At 42.3% G+C, this 20,649-nt stretch overlaps 1 protein-coding gene across 1 annotated transcript in view; it reads left to right on the top strand.

The window, feature by feature from the left end:
- P4HA3 (prolyl 4-hydroxylase subunit alpha 3) overlaps positions 1 to 20,649 on the top strand; it is a 35,164-nt gene that overhangs the window by 6,386 nt on the left and 8,129 nt on the right. Inside the window, exons 2-9 of the mRNA XM_010989479.3 lie at positions 271 to 413; positions 1,051 to 1,274; positions 5,719 to 5,868; positions 9,983 to 10,034; positions 11,957 to 12,120; positions 12,371 to 12,547; positions 16,907 to 16,971; positions 19,378 to 19,537. Coding sequence (XP_010987781.3) covers positions 271 to 413; positions 1,051 to 1,274; positions 5,719 to 5,868; positions 9,983 to 10,034; positions 11,957 to 12,120; positions 12,371 to 12,547; positions 16,907 to 16,971; positions 19,378 to 19,537 — 1,135 coding nt within the window. The remainder of the gene's footprint in view (positions 1 to 270; positions 414 to 1,050; positions 1,275 to 5,718; positions 5,869 to 9,982; positions 10,035 to 11,956; positions 12,121 to 12,370; positions 12,548 to 16,906; positions 16,972 to 19,377; positions 19,538 to 20,649) is intronic.

Below are 20,649 nucleotides of genomic sequence, written 5' to 3'. Positions count from 1 at the left end.
GCCTTTGGGTCTGTAGCACCTAGCATGATGCCTGATGCGCAGTAACTGACCGGTGGAGACTGACCCATTGAATGAACAAATAAGTGGACCTACTTTTTGTTGTGTTGGCACTTTTCATACTCTTTGTGCTTATTGCTTAGAATATTACACGAGTCTCAAGGGGCTCAGTGTGTCATTTTTAACTGCTCTCAGAGTGCACACACCATTTCAGCCTTTCCTAGGGGCCCGGGGTGTACCAACAGGTGAGATCGTTCCACTCCTCTCTTTCAGATTCTATGACAAGGTGCTGTCTTTGCATGAAGATTCAGCAACCCCCGTGTATAACCCTCTGCTTGCATTTACTCTCATCAAACGCCTGCAGTCCGACTGGAAGAATGTGGTACATAGTCTGGAGGCCAGTGAGAACATCCGAGGTAATGAGGAGGAGGGCTGGAGGGTAAAAGATTTTATCTCATGACTCAGTGGAAAGGAGATTCTGATGGGATGTGATGAAGGATGTTGGAGGGGGTAGGTATTACTTGATCTCTTGAGCTCTGTTACAAAGAGCTAGGTCCCTTTGTTAATATGTCTATATGATTATACATTAGAAAGCACTTTCATAGCCGTTATCTCATTTGATCTTCAATCCTGTGACGAACTGTAGGTTATATCATCCCATATACTTATAAAAGTGATCTCTTCTAACAATTTCTATTTTATTAAGTGGCCACTACAGGTATGATCTGTAGTAAGATCACTTTCCCAGTTTACTCTGCTTCATGCTTGAAGAAGTTGTTGACTTTGGGGAAGTTAGGAGGAAGAAGAGTTGTCCCCTCCAAAAGGCAAGACTCCTGGAGATAGGATGGGACAACATGATAAAGGTGCTTAACTTTTACTCTTATCTGTTCCTCATTCAGAAGATTTTGTTCCCCTGGGAACAAAAACAGATAAAACATTATCTTTGCTCATGAAATATTATGAGCCTTGGGATTGAGGTGATTATGCCTTGCTATACTAAGTGTTCACCATCGGTTTTTGAATGGTGGATTGATGTTTTCATGACCTTCACAGCTCTGAAGGATGGTTATGAGAAGGTGGAGCAGGATCTGCCGGCCTTTGAGGACCTTGAAGGAGCAGCAAGGGCCCTGATGCGGCTGCAGGATGTGTACATGCTCAATGTGAAGGGCCTCGCCCGAGGCGTCTTTCAGAGGGTCACTGGCTCCGCCGTCACTGACCTGTACAGTCCCAGACGGCTCTTCTCCCTCACAGGGGATGACTGCTTCCACGTTGGCAAGGTAACGATATTCACAGAAGGGTGAATAGCTCGGCTCTCCTTTCTAGGGGATGACATCACCGTATCCTGATTGCTTTTAACTCTGAATCTCACTCTCTTTTCCTGATAGCTAAGGTGATCACATACTTGGGACATTCTTTTGTTTAATGGAAGTACTGGGTTCTGAACCCACGACCTCATACATGCCGCACTCTACCACTGAGCTTACCCTCCCACACTTGAGGACACTCTCAACACTCTTGAAAGTGAAGGAGGTGTTATTAGCCAGGATGACAGACACAAACTAGGACTTTCCTGGGCAAAATGGCCCTCGGTCACCCTAACTATAGTGCCCTGCCAGTAGATGACCTGCCACGTGGGAAGGAGAATCAGGGTCCAAGGGTGAGGAGAGGAGAGGAGACGGGGTATGAGGCTAAGATCACGGAAACTCTGCCTCTTGAGACTTTCAGGAATCCCTTGCAACATTTCCTAAGCATTTAGAAATACTAAATTAAAGTAGTGTCAAAAACCAGGCCATTTGCTTTAACATTACTTGAGGAAATCGACTTCAGGAACCTTCCATATGAGATATTTAACTGATCTTTGATCACAAGTTATAAGCACACTGGAGGTTATTTTACAATATACTCTTTGTTAGCCTTTGCCCAAGAAATAATGAAGGAAGTCTTTTTTGACTTTAATGATGCGTATTGCAGGAAAGTGAATTTTTCCCAGCTCCCCAGCCCCTGCAGTATTCATTAGCCAATCTGAGAGTGGGTTTCGTATGTCCTGAATCCAAGTTTTGGGAATCAGTCTTCCAAATTAATGTGGAGTGGGTTGCCCTAGGCCTCTCTGTGTACCATTTTTCCTTTTCTGAGATTCCGAGTAGAATCAGAGCTCAACCATCATGTTCATGGCTAATTTAAATTGAAGCCAGTTAAAATAGTTCCATGTATGGTACCAACATACGCTTCATTAGTGAGGCTTTTCTGAGACTAAAACCATATGTTGAAAATTTAGTAAGTTGCTTCCTGAAAGTCTCACTGGCAATCATTATTTCTGTATTTATTCACTTATTTTGAAAGATAAAACATTTCAAATATAAGAAAGTATACAAAAATAGCAAGCAATTATATCTATAATTGAGATGAAGTATATGTTCAAATTTTGCTCTATTTGTTTCAGATTTTTAAAGAAGAATTTACATATAGGTAAATAAAGCCCCACTCCTTTTTCTTCTCTTTCTACTTTCTTCTTTTCCCCGCCCTTTCTACTCTACCTTTGCCCAAGGACCAGATGACCACTATTTTAAACCATACAGTGTGTACTCTTCTAAGTCAGTCAGCACAGTGTATCTGAAATTCATCCACATTGCTGCATTATCAGTAGCTCATTCCTTTCTATTGCTGAATAGTATTCCATTGTTTAAATAGGCCACAAATTGTTTATCTAATCTCATGTTGATGGATACTTAGATTTATCTCCAGCATCGACTGGAATAAAGCTGCTATTAACATTCTGATGTAAGTCTTTCTGTGGACATCTGTTTTCATTTCTCTTGGTTAAATACCTGGGAATGGTATTGCTGAGTCAAAGAATAAACTTTGATAATTATTAGCATGTAGACAAATCTGTTTCATTGGCACATCCCCAATTCCTTCTTCCATGGATTATTTTAAAGCAAATCAGTTTTCCTATTTTTTGGAATTCTTAATTGTCTAGTTCTACTACCCTACTGTTGTGTCTGTTGACTCTTGTTCATGATCAATTATTTCCTTATACAGTTGATCATGTTTGATTGTGAGCATATTTTTAGCAGGACTTTTTACCCCCAAAGAAACTCTCTCTGCCCAGAGTTGTGAGAATATCCTTTTATAGAGTTTTGGGTTTTCTTCTTCCAGGGTACTCTGGTGCTATCACTAGCCTTAGATCCCTTCCCCACCCCACCCCCATACATTACATTCTCACGACTTATTTATTTTATAACTGAAAATTTGTACCTTTTGACCCCCTTTACCCATTTTACCTACCCTCATCCTCGGCCTCTAGCAACTAGTCTGTTCCCTGTATTTATGGGCTTGGATTTTTTAATTTGTTTTTGGTTTTATTTCTGTTTTTTTAGATTCAACATGTAAGTGAGATCATATGGTATTTGTCTTTCTCTGTCTGACTTATTTCACTTAGAATAATGCCCCAAGGTCCATCCATGTCACAAATGGTGAGATTTTATTCTTTTTAATGGCTTATATATCTATCTATATCTACTATATATAAATATATGTATACGTGTATGTATATCACATTTTCTTTACTCATGCATCCATTGATGGACAATTGGGTTGATACCTTGGCTATTGTAAATAATACTCCAGTGAATATGAGGCTGCATATATCTTTTTGAGTTAAGTATTTTCATTTTCTTTAGATAAACACAGAAGTGGAATTGCTGAATCAAATGGTAGTTCTCTTTTAAAATTTTGAGGACCCTCATACTGTTTTCCATAGTGGTTACACCAACCTATATTCCCAGCAGCAATGCACAGGGTTCCCTTTCTCCACATCCTCACCAACCCTTGTTACTTCTTGTCTTTTTGATAACAGCCATTCTAACAGGTGTGAAGTGATATCTCATTGTGGTTTTGATTTGCGCTAGCCTTAGATCCAATTTTATGTTGATTTATTTGCCTGGGGTTTCCTTAACTATATGAATAATGCAAATTCAACCCTGAAACTCACGTGAGGCATGGGCTCAAGGTTGTGAATGTTCTAAGGAGACATTTTATTTCCCTAAACAGAAGCTAGACAGAAACAAACCAACTTTCTTGTCTGCTTGTGACAGCGGGTAGATTTTTCTGGTCCACTCTTTCCCTTAAGATGTAGTTTTCCATGGATTTCAGTTTTATGAGTGTGTCTTAATTACAGTTCCTAGGTCTGGGGAGGTCTACAGAAGGCTCATATACGGTCCTCGTGTGGGCATTATGACCTAAGGTTACTAAGTACCATGGTTATTAGGACTAATACTCACCCTGATCCTAGGCAGCTTCAACATCTGCTCATAAGCTTATTATTTGGATTTTCAGTTCCTTTTTGTTTCTGGTACCTGGGTATTTCCCAGTCTTTCTTGAAAATATATCATAAAGTGCTTTTTACAGTTTATTCAAAATTTCTAAGTCTTTGTGGTTGGAAGGATTCCAGTTATCTCATTCTACCTTTTTTATTATTATTCTTCAACTCAATGTTTTTACAAATAGGAAACTTAAGGACCAGAAAGATGACACAGCAGACTAATGGCAGACCTAGGATAGGAGTGGACTCATTGTTTAGGCTGCAGAGTTGTGGTATCTCTAGGTTCTGCCCTGTTTTTCTGTCTGCTGAAAATTATACCTGAATTAGATCATTTTGCAAGAGGCCTTCCAAGTCTGTGACTTTATAATTCCATGCTGTCTTCAACATCAACTTCCAGGAAATACCACCTGCAGTTCTGGTATTTAGTTAACTGTAAGCTATTAGGAGGCAGGAGCTATGTCTGGTGCATGTTGCCATATTCTCCATCACTCTGGCATTTAAAGTAGAGCAAATCCACTGGACTCTCATAGCATTCCCAGGTCTACCTTCATTATGGTGCCTAATGCATTATGTCACAATTACTGGTTTACCCACATGCCCCTTGATTAGGCTTATTTATTTATTTGTTTATTTAAATGGAGGTACTGGGGATTGAACCCAGGACCTTCTGCATGCTAGGCATGCACTCTGCCACTGAGCTATACCCTCCCCTCAACCCTTGATTGATTATAAACTCTTTAAGGTCAGGGACCACTGGGTACATTGTAAATATTCAGTAAATATTGAATAAATAAATGAATGCATTTAATTCAGTCCTCACATTGCTACCAACAGTATCTTCCTAAAAACATGACATTCACAATTCTAATTACCTCAGCCTACATTGCCTTTTTATGTTTATTTCCTGCTTCTCTTCACCTTAGACTATAGCCACAACATACTACTTTCGGCTTCTATATCTACCATTCCCTCATCTTAAAATGCCCTTCATCTCAGTCTCTGCTCATTGAAATTCTTTTCCTTCTTCAAGGAAGGCTCATCTCAGATGCCACTTCTTCTTGAAGCTTTCTGAGATTCTCAAGTCTCCTCCCTTCTTTATGCCTCCACAGCACATTTTACATATTTCCTTCAAGTATTCATGCCATTTTGCCCAGGATTGTATTTACTTGAGTGCTTACCTCTCATCCCTACAAATTGAGTTCTTTAAATGCAAGAATCCGTTTGTATTCTTCACACCTAGTTCAATGTCTTGTACAAAATAGATGCTTAATAAATTGAATTTAAATGGATTTGAGAGAAAACTTGCCTTCTTGGGTCCCAAAGACCCTCCACTCTTTGCATTGTCATTTCCCCGTACCCGTGGACTAAGGCTTCAGTGATGGTACTTATGTTCCCCACAGGTGGCCTATGACATGGGGGATTACTACCATGCCATTCCATGGCTGGAGGAGGCTGTCAGTCTCTTCCGAGGATCTTATGGAGAATGGAAGACAGAGGATGAGGCAAGTCTAGAGGATGCCTTGGATCACCTGGCCTTTGCCTATTTCCAGGTAGGGGAATAAGTGAGGCTCACCGCTTCCATCACTATAAGCGTAATGCTTTATATTTGCTTTATAATTTTCTAAGCATTTTTGTGTCCCTTAATTTATTTCATCTTTCCAACAAGACCAAATACGAATCAATCAGGGCAGCTGTTTTATTAATTCCATATTTTTCATATGAGTATACCGAATCTCTGAAGAATTCCTAACTTGTCACAAAGCTCACAGAGCTGGGATTAGGGCCCAGGCCTGTCTGACTCTTGGTGCTCTTTCAGTGCATTAACCACTTTAAAACCATCATCTCCTGTGTAGGAGGCAGTCTCTCACCTGTAGCAGCAGGAGCTGCATCAACAAATATTTAATGGGTTCATGGTCAATATAGATCACTCTTCTGCACTCTCAACAGTTCATAACTCTTCACAGATATCATGCCATGATATTGCCAATGTCAAGAAAGAAGTTTGATTGTTATCCTCTCCCATCTGCCGTCAGGTCCAACTGTGACCTGACTAGTGTCTGGATACAGAGCCGGCCTCATTGGCCCAGAGCATCAGCTCAATGCCTCCCCCAGGTGTTGTTTTTCTTTGGCACTGTTGATCCATGACCTGTTGTGCCTCTTGCGGAGGCTCATTTCCCTCCATGTAGGAGCTGCAGTCCTTTGTGTAGCTAACCCCGTTTCCCACCAGAGTTGCACAATCTTCAAGAATAGGCTGGAAAAATCACTACAGAGCCAGTTTCCTAGAGTTTCCAAAACTAATAAACCATTTCTGCTCCATACATTCCTCTTTCTTTCTGCCCTTTTCCTGAGAAAAGGGAGGCGGATGTGGGTGGTCGAAACCCACCAGTTGCTCCCAAAACATATTTATTCTCAGTGTAGCAAATGGTCCTGCTCCTCTCATGGAAGTTCCTGGTAAGTGGCTCCTTGTTGCTTCCAGGGTGCTCTTCCTAATTCTCCTGCTTAATAGCTACATATTAAAGCTGAAATAGGATCACTGTGAAAAAGGGGAAGAAGTAATTAAATATTAATAGAGGGAGAAAATGGAGAAGTGTTGTGGAGACTCAGAGAAAATAAACTAAAGCAGCTTACCCTGAAAGACAGAGTTTTAAATACAATACCTGAGTAATATTTTTGGCTTTTCTCCCCTAGGATGGCTTAGATTTCTCCTCTCCTCATTTGTAGCTCTCCCTTTCCACAATGGTGCTTTGTCTGATAAATTTTATTCATCTTACTAGGCATAGCTCAGATTTCACCTGTTTTGTGAAGTCTTCCTTAATTCTCCTCAGACTCCTTAGACTCTCCTTCTTTGTGCTCTTACGGCACACTTCTTTATGCCACAGTAATAGAACACATAAGGCATTGTCTTATAGACAATTTCTGGTCTCCTTTTTACCCTTAGTAAATGAAGGATAAATGTCCCTCCATGGACCTTTCATTATCATATAAAATTATATATCTATACATACCATGAAAAGTATAATATATAATATCATAGTATATATAGTACTATATATTATTTAATACCTTTTTCGTGATGTATTTTAGTAAAAAATTATTTCAATTAAGTGCTAATAAAGAGAGACAGTAGAGTGTAGTAGTTAAACCAAGTCAGGCAGAGCTGGGTTCAAATTCTTTGAAAACTTGGTCAACTTAACCTCCCTGGATCTTAATTTTCTTATCTTTAAAGGGGAATAATAATGATGCTGTAGGAGTGAGGAAATAATTTTCCCTCTAACCTGCTGAGTTCTTGGCTGAAATCTCCCTGTAATACAAGACAGATTAACTGGAGGAAAAATCAACATAAGTTTCCTAATATGTGTACCTCCTGCATACACAGGAGATACCGGGGGTGGGGGATGAGTAACTCTCTGAGGGAATCTAAGTCTCCACCTTAAATACTATCTCCAGCTAAAGGCAAAAGAAAGAAAGGTGACCAGACAAAGCAAACAAGAGTAAGGTTGTTGTGCAGATTTAAGTGGTGCCTTCTCCATGGATGAGATTCTCCTGTGATTTAGAGTCATCTTCTTTTCCAGGTATGCAGAAGACGACACCCTTACAAATCAACATTTCCTTTATAAATGTAAATTTCCCTTGCAAAGTGTAACTTGTACTCTGGTTTTAAAAACTTCTGTGCCTGCTATTTCTCAAAATAATTAGCTCAAAATAATCTTTATGCCAAAGAGGCATATTTTGGGGTCGCATATTCTGCTAGTCTTCAATGCTCATCTCAAAGTATTGTTGTAAGGATTAAATGAGCTAATACATGAAAAACCCTTAACACAATTCATGACACATACGCACTTGAGAAATGTAAGCTGTTTTTATATTATACACAAGTGTGTGTTCTCCTTTTTCATTTAACATTGCTTAGAGTACACCTTTCCAGAGAAACTTAAGTGGGACATCAAAAGTAGCTCTAAATTTGTTCTTGAGAAATATAATTTTATCTCTTGATAAACCCCTTGAATTTTAAAAATACATAAAATTGTGTTTTAGTTCTCTTCATCTCAAAAGGGTTTGAAAACCTACAATCCTGAGTTAATATCTGACATCATAAGATATTACTAGATTACTTAACTATCCCTCTTTTAAGTATAGAACAGAATAATTCATGATGTTAAATAATTAGAAACAATCTATATGTCCAATAATAGCAGAATGGCTAGATCATCTGTGCTGTAGCTTCTAGATGGAATAAAATGCAGCCATTAAAAATGCTGTCTCTCTTGCACACCCACTTTCACAGCAGCACTATTCACAGCAGCCAGTAGATGGAAGCAACCCAAGTATCCGTTAATGGATGAATAGATAAGCAAAATGTGGTGTACACATACAATGGACTACTATTCAGTCTTTAAAAAGAAGGCAATTTGAACACATGCTACAGTGTAGATGAACCTTATGGAGACATTATGCTAAGAGAAATAAGCCAGTTACAAAAAGGCAAATACTATTTGATTCCATTTATATGAGGTATCTAGGATAGTCAAATTTATAAAGTTAGAAGTAAAGTTGTGGTCACCAGGGGTTGAGGGGAGGGGGAAATTGGGAGCTGTTGTTGAATGAGTACAGAGTTTCAGTTCTGCAAGATGAAAAAAGTCTGGAGATTAGTTAGACAACAATGTGAATATATATACTACTACTGAACTGTACACTTAGAAGTGGTTAAGATGGTAAATTTATGTTTTTTTAACCACAGTTAAAAATTATAATTAAAGAATACTATCTCTGAAAACTATGTAAAAATATAAAAAGTACTCCTGTAGAGTACTCCTGTAAAGTGAAACAATCAGGATATGAAAATGTATGAGAAATAGGAATGTAATTATGTAAACACTGTATGTTACCCAAAGTGCTTAAGTGCCTGGGTTTCAGCGGAGCATTCCCCCCTCCTGTTTCTCAGTGTGCTTGTTATTGCTTTTCTCATTAAAAATGAAATTTTTAACAAGCAAAATTAAAACGATCAGAAAGAATTACAGCTTCACAACTCTTCACCATTTCATGGCACCCAGAGCAGGATCAGAGCCCACTCATGGTGGGTTCTGTGCCCCAGGTTTGTCTGGAAAGCGCCTGTTTACTTTCGACCATGTGTAGCCCAAGGTTGGCTGGTGGCAGGGAGAGTCATCATTATGCAGTGGAAACCTGAAAAGGGTTAGTTCTTCCTTTGCTTCCCTCCCACTAACTTTGTGGACTCTCAGAAGTACTGAGCCTGGAGAACAAATTATACTTTTAGTAGGGTTTTATATTTCCATTGCTTTTAATAATAAAATATACCAAAATAATAACACCCTGCAGTTAGGTGGTTTTGCATGCTTTCAGATTGGAGGGCATTTTAAGAAAGTTTATTGTCATTTATATTTTTCCCTTCCCTGGTAAGGGTAGTAATAAGTCATTTGTAAATGAGGAAACTGAGGAGACCTGATTTGCATCAAGGCTGCAAATCCTGAATTAGGACAGAACCTCTGCATTTTAGTCTGCAGGTCATCTCAATGAGTCTTACTATCTACTCTTGGTAAGAGTATTTTATAGTTTTAAAAACAAGTCCATTTAATGGTTGGTCAGAGGAGATATCCTCAGTGCAGTTAACGCTTTCTTTTCCTTTTCTTTATTTTTTTTTTTATATAGGCAGGAAATGTTTCGTGTGCCCTCAGCCTCTCCCGAGAGTTTCTTCTCTACAGTACGTAATGAAAAAAGATAACCAAGGTCTGATTTACGGGAAATCCCTCCAACTCCTGGCCTTTAATCCCTGCAAGTGAAATACAGCTATTTTTATTTTTCTCATCTCATAATCCAAGGCACATTTCTAATTTTTGATTAAATCTTACTTACTTACTGACCAATGCATTGGGAGCTGGGGGTTAGTTTTAAAGTTAGTTCTAATGCTAAGAGAAAGCTATCGACCTGTCCCTTTCCTCCTCCACCCCCAACCAGTTGTATATGTTAAGTGTTGCTTCATGGGGAACAAGTCCTGGATTGGGAGCCAGTTTCTTCAGGGACATTTGAAGACCCAGGTTTTGGGCACAAACCTGGGAACAAGTGCAGTCAGTGAGAGCTGTGTGTTCAAGAAGGAAAGCGGCTCAGCAGGGTTATTCACTTTGGCTCTTACAGAGAGATAGGATTCTTCTCTTTAAACCGGAGCTTGCTGTGCTATGCAGGCATCCTGCCCAGTTGGCCACAGAGTTCGGCTCCAGCCCTCTTCAGGCAGCGCCTCAGCAGAGTTAAACAGGAGGAAGACTTGCTAGCTTAGCTCTACTTGGATATTTTTGCTTGAAATATCGGTGGTAGATGGCTTCCAGACAGATACTAAGTAAGATACATAATCACTATTATGTTTTAATATTTATAAAGTATTTCATGTAGGACTTTACAATTGTATTTATTGCTTTTTAATGAATCCACTTAGTTATGTTACTCCTTTCCAATAATTTGGCAAACCATAGGTTAAGGAAGTAGCTGTATGGTCTGGAAATGTGGACAGTTAGTGGTACAGATATATTGATAATCCCTTTATTTCTTTGTAGTTGATCTATTAAAATCTCTGCTTCTCACAGAGAACCCAAATTGTGCACTATTATAGGTGGACAGGTAGGACACAGCAAATTAAAGTTCCTGACTCCATTAATGGCTTTGCAATGTTTTCATTGGTGTTTTGGGCTCATGGTTTCATTCCCCAAAACTTCATTTCTCTTCTAGTTAAAAAAGGGTGGTGATTTCTGTCCCCTCCTTTGCCAGAGTGGTGGTGGTGGTAGTGATGGTGGTTGAAAGCACACTGAGCTCCTCAGAGAGAGCTGCTTTGTGAGCATTATAACAATTCAGCATTTCCTTCTGAAATGCACTGAGAACCATGCACATAGGCTAGCAGGCCATGGGTAGCTGCTGACCCACGGGGCATCTCCACCCAAAGAGGGCACAGACAGGTTGGCACAAACAAGACACAAGACTCCCATGGGAAGCCAGGCTAGCACCGAAGTCTAGAGCCCCTTTGTCCCATGCTGCTGTGCTGCGTCTAGGCCAGTTAGGGACTGAGTTGCAAATGAATTAGCTTCCATTTCTCCAGGGAAGAATAGATCAGGTCTCTCTGCTCTAGGTTTTGGCTCTCTGGGCTTCTCTTTCATAGTACTTCCTTGTTGTGTTTTGTTGTAAGTAATTAGTTAATGTGTCTTTTCTCCATTAGACTCTAAACTCTGGGAGGTTAGCCTCTAGCACAGTGTCTGGTGATAGTAGACATTCACGAGATTTATTGAATGAATGGGTGAATGAATGAATGAATGAATGAAGCTTCTTCCCTACACATAAAACTGACCATCCCACTATCCTTCAGCTGCATCCTCATGATCCCTTTGTCTAAAAGTGTTAAGTACCAATTCCTTTCCAAAGTCCTTTGTACCTTCAGATCTACCGGGCCCTGCTTAGTCTTTTTTAATACCAGGTACTCTTCTAGGAGTGAGGGCCTTACAGCCTCCTGGTCATGGACACATGGAGTCACTCTGGTGTCCAGTTACTGGTCGTGTGGGACAGTGAAGCTGTGGAAACCTTGGCAGCTCTCCCGGGGACCACTGTTTGTTAATCTTTATTATTCCCTGCTCTGATTTCTTCCAGGCCCAGATAATAAGAGGATGGCCAGGAATGTCTTGAAATATGAAAAGCTCTTGGCAGAGGGCCCCAACCCAGCAGTAGCTGAGGCTGTCATCCAGAGGCCCAACGTGCCCCACCTGCAGACTAGAGACACCTATGAGGGGTTATGTCAGACCCTGGGTTCGCAGGTAGGATTTCTCAGGGAAAGAAAAAGGGGACCCAGGCTCAGATAGAGGGAGGAAAGGTAGAATTGGGCCAAAGTGAGGGGGAAGGCTGATGCATTAAATAAAAAAACAAACAAAAAACCTCACTTGGACAGCATCAGTGATTAAGTTCTGAATCTCCTGCATTCCAGGTTTTTTATGCTGCAGTTCTCCTAAGTTGGTTTCTTTTCCTAGACCCGTCTTCTCTTAAGCTGATTCTAGTCTTTCCTTCTAGCCCACTCACTACCAGATCCCTAGCCTCTACTGCTCCTATGAGACCAGTTCCAGTCCCTACCTGCTGCTCCAGCCCATCCGGAAGGAGGTCATTCACCTGGAGCCCTACGTTGTCCTCTACCATGATTTTGTCAGTGATGCTGAGGCGCAGAAGATTAGAGGGCTTGCAGAACCGTGGGTGAGTGTCCGCAGAGCCTGCCAAGGACTTCCCTTTGTGTCTTCACATGCCTGGTGTTCAGAAGTGTGAGAACAGGCAGCCTGAACAACTGGATACTTTGTCAGTTCAAGAGTTCAAAATACCAACCATTCCATAAAACTAATCAGTGGTGAAAAAAAATCACAGTAATGGTTGTGTCTGGAGGGGGAGGATGGGCTGGGAAAGGTTACAGATGTGCTCTCAGTGGTTTGTTAGGGATGTGGCATGCATGGCTGTATGCATTGGTCAAAACTCTGCAAATGGTACTCTTAAAATCTGTGCATATCATTGCATTTAAATTTAAACCCCCCCAAATTAAAAGGAACCCCCCAATATCAATCATTCCATATAAGTGGTAGAAGAAAAAAGGGGGGTGAAATGCCAGGGGCAAGGGGTGATATCCTAGTACAGAATTACAGAGTGGAAAGATTATCTAGTTTAACTTTATTATTTTATTAAAGGAATGTGAGGTCCAGAGAGGGGAAGGGACTTGATTAAGATCACATATTTTGCTAGAGCCACAACTAGAACTTAGAGGTCTGTCGACGGCTGCTCTGCTATTCTGCTTTCATTGATCAGCTGACTTAGGTTAAGTTGGTAACAAGCAGCCCTCAAGTCTCAGGATGGACAACAGCAGTAGAGGTCGGCTTTATACTCACGTTGCATGTCTCACTGGGGCTGGTGACAGCTTCACCCCACACCGGCTTCACTCTGGGACCCAGCCCAACAGAGCAGCCTCTGTTTGGAACATGGCCCACCTCATGGTAGAGGGAAAAGGCAGAGATGGCAGACTATTAGCTGGCTCTTAAAGCTCCTGCTCGGAAGGGCCAGATGTTACTTCCCAGCCACATTCACTGGTTAAGGCAGAGTGTGCAGCCAACACTGAAGTCAGCAGGGAGAGTATGTCTAATTCTCCGACAGGAAAGGCTCTGCAAGTCACTGCGCCACACTTGATGTTGACGAGGAGGGGAAGCTGAGTCCTCCTCCAGGAAGTGTGGCAAATATTTAGAAGAGTCACACAGTCAGCATCACCACTGCTGCGTGTTACCTTTTTACAGATGGCACATTAGGACCGTCTCGGAACTTCTGTGTCAAAGCAGACATCTGGCTCCTCATGGTGTGCCTTCACCCTGCAGTTAGTCCGTTGCTGACAGCAGAACAGTCTGCTGTGTGCCAGATGCTGTACTGGGCGCTGGATACACGAAGAGATAAAGTATTGCTCCCTCCCCTTTACGAGCTTATTGCGTAACAGGGAGAAACAGGCGTTTATAACACACTGTGACATGTGCGGTAAGAGAGGTGTGCGAGGGAGCTGTGCTACAGCAGTGTAAAAAAGCAACATAAAAGAGGGACAGGGAGTTGGGTGAAGAGCAGATGGGGGCTGGGTTGGGGGAGAGGAAAAAAGAGACGGCGTCCCCGTGGACGTGAGATTCATCATAGTGAAATGTGGCAAAGGGTATTCCAGGAAGACAGTCTGTGCACCAGCCTGATGTGCGGTGTGTTCAGAGAGCTGGGGGGAAGCTCGGTGGCTGAAGTGTGCAAGGAATGGGGTGTCCAAGGAATGGGAGATGAGGCTGCGAGGGGAGACACAATTAGAAGTGCCGGAAGTACCGTGCCGGGGAGTTTGGATTTTATTCCAAAGGCAGGGGAGAGCAGTGGGATGGCTTGAAACAGAATGTCCTGTTCAGGTCTGCAGATTTTGAGGAAGACTCTGACAGCAGATGTGGATTGGAGGGAGAAGGGTAGCAATAATCATTTCCTCTAAAAGTCCTTCAGAGAAATCTGGAATCTTTGTATGGAAGGTTTTTGACGTGATTATGCTCCACTGGTGAATTGGAACCAAGTATTCTCAATAGCTTTGGCTTCTCACTGAGGCGGCGGCAGTGTTTGGCCAGCAGCTACTTTTTCCCCAGAACAACTCTGTTGCTGTGTAATGGGACAGGCGGCCCACCCAGAGATGTTCATTTAATCCCCCGCGCCAGTCATCTGTTTGGCATGCACAGGCCTTGCCACACTCCCCTCGCTCAGAAGTGGCTCACTGGAGTCTGGTCTATGACTCACCCAGGAGTAAGCCCTGGGTGTGTGTGGTGGCCGCTGCCCCATGGGAACTGAGCCACCTCAGGGGCCTGTGTTGAATTTCTCCACTCCTTTTCACTACCCGTTTCTCAAAGAAGACTCTCTCATCACTCCTCCCCCATCCACATCCTACCTGTCCCTGAAGACTCAGTTGAAACCCCACACCTCCCTTGGCCCCCCAGCCCTGACCGCTCTGGCCCACTTCATAGGTTCTTTCAGTAGAAACATTTTTTCAGAGCCCTTTTTTGGAGCCACATATAATAACCTCTACCTCCTCTGAACTCCAGGCTTTTGTCTTGAGTTGTCTGGTACTTTCATTTATTCTGCCATTTACATGTTGTCTGGTATCACTAATAGTTTCATAGCTTAGCATCCTGTCCCCCTAACTAGACAGTAAACTAGCAGGGATCCCATGTTGTCCTGGAAATGCCTGGCCATTGCAGCCAGAGTAATCTGCAAAGGGTCATATCTGACCGAATCAAACCCTTGCATAAACTCTTTAATGGGTCACTTTTGCTCTCAAATGATTACAAAGCCCCTTGGCCTGGCTGCTGCCACCCGCTATGCAGCATGTCCCCCCCTACACTGACACCCCAGATACACTGAACAATCTGCATCTCCGTGAATGGGTAGTGCTCACCAGCCTCCCTGCACACTCTTCTCTCTGTCTGAAATCCTCTTCCCTCGGCCTCTTTTCACCCGTATGAGTCCAGTTGCCTTTTGGGCATCTTGGGAAGCCTTTCTGTCCTTCATAAGAATGGGCTCGATGCTTCTCTGTATTTTCATAGCACCCTGTACCTGCCCATTAAGGCCCCATTAGATGACTTATGTCTGGTTTCATGTGTTGTATTTCCAATGCCTAGCACGGTGCTGAGCACAGAGAACAACCAACAGGTACTTGTCCCCCCAGATGAGTGACTTTTAGGTGCGCAGAACATACTTGTTAAAGGAATTAAGTACTTGTCTCCTTAAAGGGGAGAGGAGTGGAGCAGAGATTCCCTAGGATTTGTTTTGAAACCAATGACGTTGTAAATGAACAGAAGGGACTATCTCTTTATGAATCCCCCCTCTCTCCTCTTTGAGTGGCCTGGGAGAGGACACTGGAACAACTGGCAAAGGACTGGGTAGAGGCAACATCAGTCACCTGCCGACTTCCTGCATCCTAGTGTTACGGAGGGAGAGGCCGCGAGGAGCTCCAAGGACATGTTGTTCACATGCTGCATTTTATAGCTGGGGAAACGGGCCCAAGGAGGGAAGAGCCTTTCCCGAGGTTGTTTACCTGGTTCAGCAGCAGGAACAATAATACCGTAGAAACTTCTGAGAAGGGAAGGGGTTTCTGTCACATGCCCTTCGTTGACTGTGCTCTGCTCTGACTATGTAGGAAGTGCCAGGGCTGTGTCTTGAGGCACAGGACTCTGGTTCATTCACTCCTGGGTTCATTTCACCAATCCTGAGCACCTACTCCCTGCACCCTGGGATGCAGCACTGAAAAAGGACCAAGTCCTTGCCCTCATGGAGCTGACATTTTGATGACAGATGCAGATTATGACTTATATAAATAAATCATATTTCTCTTTCTGTCCCTGGTACAGTGCTTTTGCAATTAGAAGCCATTTTATTTAAAAAATAATTTAAAATTTATATCCAGACATTCAGAACAAAATAGAGACATTTAGAACAAAATAGAGACATTCAGTTAAATTAGTGACTTCCAACCTGTTTGTTTTTTCCCCCATAACCAAGGTGGCTGCAAGCAAAACAGATTTTGATTCTTTGTAAGGAAGAGCTTTTATTGGAACTGCTCAGAAGGAGCAGGCTGCCTCTGAGGGTAGAGAGTGTCCTGTCATCGGTGGTGTTCATTTAATGTGACAAACACTAAGTGCTTACCATCAGTCAGGCCCTACTCCAGACACCGGGATATAAAGATAAATGAGAAACAGCCCTTGTTCTTACAGAGCTCACAATCTTGCAGATGCAAAAATGATTCAAAATCACTTTTCTTTCAGTTCCAGAGTTTTTTGAGTGCTTACTATCTACCAGATATGAAGCTAAAGATTATTTTCAACTCTGAGCTTTTGGTCACTTTTTAAATTTTCAAGGTTGCTAGCTATCACTAAATTAGTAGCATGTGCAAAATATCCTTTAATTAGGGAAGAATGAGTGACTGAAGTTTAGGCTAAGAGAGGGGCTTGTTTGTGGAAATGAGAGCCCTTCCTTCTGCATCATATTAACCACATGGACTTTGTCTTACATCCTTCATACCAGCTACAGAGATCCGTGGTGGCATCAGGTGAAAAGCAGTTACCGGTGGAGTACCGCATCAGCAAAAGGTACAAGGGGTCCTTTTTTGGCAGGGAATCGGGTTATACCTGCTGGCCGCCCTTGGGCCTGTGGCACCGGTGACTGAAGGTCCGCAACAGTCACTCAGGTGCCGTCAAAGATGCCACTGGAGAACCAGTTGTTCACTTTTCTATCTGTACATTACTGTTGAGAGGGAGCAGTTTCCACTTCCTTCACCCAAGGGCCTTTCACAGGTTGTTACATGGTCTGAGGCCACTAAGGAAAGACTTGAAGAAGCTCCTATGCCCCAGACTGAAAAATAAGTGTGTAGTTCATCTCCCAACCAGGATTGCTTTTCCAGAGAAAAAGTCCTGTCTCCATTTGGATTTCAACTTTACAAGATTCCAGCCCCACCTCCTGACTCATTCAAAGCACAGCTTGCCACTGTTCAGGCAAGACAGATGGCCAGAATCTCTGGACCTGACGCCTTCTCTAGAGGGGCAGAGTCAGCTGTGAGAGCCCAGCCATATTCCCGCCCCTCCCCCCCCCACTCACCCCCACTGCAGCCCTTGGTTAGTGCTATAATGACAGGACGGATGAAACAGTAAGAGGAGGGTCCCCACTGGAGCTGTGGGAGATACTGACGACATCCTTGGGGAGAGGCCAGACCTCAGGCTGGGTGGATGGTTTTGTTGTCTGGGAAGTGAGGTGAGTGACGAAAGCTTTGATTCAGAATCATTTGGCTTAACTCGTTTAGTCTGATACATTTTGGGACCTTTTACATTAGGATTTATTTTCTAAGTTTTGAAAGGTCTGTATAACTTCAGCTTCATTGCTCTTCTAACCTTTCGGACATTGTAGTGTCACAGAAAAATTAACCTTTTATTTAGATTCATTGCTTTTGCAGGAATAGGTGGTATTCTCTTTCCTTTCCAGGTAAAGAAACTGACACCTTCACTGCCTCCTCTGACTCCCCTCCCATCCCATTGCACCCCTTTGAATTTTGGTTCTGTCCTCACAGCTTCATTGGAACTGGTCCCTCAAAGGTCACAGTAAACTCCTAATCACCAAGTCATTTTCCTGTCCACGAACCTTCACTGACTATTTGTTATCCACAAAGACCAGCTTCCTGACCACAGTGTCCTCAGCTGTCTACGACATGCCCTGAGCCCACCTTTCTAGCCGTATTTCCCATTGCTTCTCTCATAGACCAGATGCTTTTGTATTGGTACACACTACATATTGTCACCCTTCCACGTCTGCGCTTATGCTCTTTCTTCAGCCTGGAATATCCCTATGCCTTTCCCATCTACTGAAGTGATATGCACCCTTCAAAACTTGGCCTGTATGTCCATCTTACCTCAGTGGCCCAGTCAGAATTAATGTCTCCTTCCTTCGTGCTCCCCAGCACTTTGCTTTAAAGACTGGTCCTCATATTTCACTCGACCTTGATCTGTACTCAGTTATATTTGTGCATATTTGTGTGTCTTTTCTCATGAGCCCTTTGAGCACAATAGCTTCGTCTTGGGTATCTTTGTAAACCTAGGAGCCCATAGCATAGCACTGTGTACGCACTCTATACCAAAGAATGAACAAATTGATCCATCACTTTTAGACCAAAGAAGTGGTCTTCCCAGACATGCCAAAGCACTTCCCCTCAGAGCCCTCATCATCTCCCCCAGAGGCTCATTGGCTGCGGTTGGGGAGCACTTCCTCACTTCCCAAGGACCTACATTCTGATCCCAAATCCTCCACTTTGTCAGAACCTCAACAAGACGTTCAGGAAAGGAGACTGAACTTTGCTTCTTGGCCTTTGACCTATCCTGGTTTGTCTTGGAGTAGAGCAGAAGAGCAGAGATTTTTCTGTCTTTTACAGCAATCACTAACATACAGCTTCCAAAGCATCTTTGTAAGCATTGACTGTCATGATCTTCATAAATCTGTGTAGTAGATATTATTATCACCCCCATTTTATAGATGAATACACTGAACCTTAGAGATGCTAAAGGTTAAGTGCCTGATATAGGGTCCCCTAGAGGATCCGGGACTGGTCTTACTACTCTGAATCTTTTCCAGTTGCACCCAGCTTCCTCTGTTGAGATGTCTCTAAAACAGCGTTTTTAAAGACAGATTTTTTTTGTCTTACTTCTCTTTGTTTCCCAGTGCCTGGTGATGTGACCCTTCATTCTTCACAGCACCTAGCACAGGGTCTGGAGTTCAGTAGTCCTCAGAGAATGTTTGTTGAATGAATGAACTTGTGAATGTTGAGACAGAGCACCAAGTGGACTGGGCTAACTTAACATGAGAGTGAGCAGGTATTAGGTATTCATGTCTGTCCTCCTGTCCTCTCTCCCCCACTCCCTTCCTTCTGCAGTTGGCATTCATTCAGTCAGTCACAGATGTTTAGTTGTTTCTGGAATCAAATCACTGATGCTCCAATCTGTGGTGTGTTTTAGTGCCTGGCTGAAGGACACTGTTGACCCAATGCTGGTGACCCTTGACCATCGCATTGCTGCCCTCACAGGCCTTGACGTCCAGCCTCCCTACGCAGAGTACCTCCAGGTGGTAAACTATGGAATCGGAGGGCACTATGAGCCTCACTTCGACCATGCTACGGTAACTGTGGGGTCAGTGACCAATCTCCTGGGGTAGGGAACCAGGGTATTATTTATTTCTCTGAGGCAGAGCTCCTATAGAGCCCCCAAAGTTCATTCTAATCTTAGAATAAAGGTTTTTGTTCTAGGTAGATCTGAAAACCTTGGTTTCAGGCTGATTGCTGCTGACTCATTTCTCATATGTCACCATCCCTCTCTCTAAAATTTGCTAGTGGGGAGAAGAATGTGCTCTTGCATGAAGTCTTCTGTCTTACTTCACTCAGGAACTTCCTAGTGAAAATTGTCCTTCCTCCAGTTACTCTTCATTCCTCATGATTTCAGCTGCCCATCTTTGCTAACAGGTACTCAGCAAATAATTTCTGAGGATTAAAAAGCTCTCCCCAGAATTGATCTATAGATTCAACCCAAACTTTATCAAAATTATAGGTTTATTTTTATAGAAATCAACAAGCTGTTCACAAAATGTATATGGAAAGAAAAGGACCTAGAACAGCCATTACAATTTTGAAAAAGAAGGACAAAGTTGGACAACATACACTACCTGATTTCAAAATTTAATAATAGAGCTGCAGGAATAACGCAGTGTGGTATTGGTGTAAGGAGAGACACGTAGGTCAGTGCAACAGAATAGAGTCCAGAAATAAACCCACACATTCATGGTCAATTGATTTTTGACAAAGGTGCCAAGGAAATTTAATGAGGAAAAGATAGCCTTTTTTTAAAATTCTTTTTTGAAGTGTAGTCAGTTTCCAATGCGAGTTTCAGGTGTACAGCAAAACAATTCAGTTATACATATACATACATACATATGTATTTTTTCAGATTCTTTTCCATTACAGCTCATTACAAGAAATTGAATATAGTTCCCTGTGCTGTATAGTAGGTCCTTGTTGTTTATCTATTTTATATATAGTAGTGTGCATCTGTTAATCCCAAACTCCTAATCTATCCTCCCCTACCCTCTGATAACCATAGTTTATTTCCTATGTCCGTGAGTCTATTTCTGGCTTGTAAATAAAATTTGTATCCAAAAAGATAGTCTTTTAAACAAATGGTTGGAAAAGTTGTCTATCTGCAAAATAATAATAACTGTAACAACTCTAGACCCTTCTC

The sequence above is a fragment of the Camelus dromedarius genome, chromosome 12 (assembly GCF_036321535.1).
Source record: "Camelus dromedarius isolate mCamDro1 chromosome 12, mCamDro1.pat, whole genome shotgun sequence".
NCBI classification, from domain to species: domain Eukaryota; kingdom Metazoa; phylum Chordata; class Mammalia; order Artiodactyla; family Camelidae; genus Camelus; species Camelus dromedarius.
This window is presented reverse-complemented; position numbering and strand designations above follow the sequence as displayed.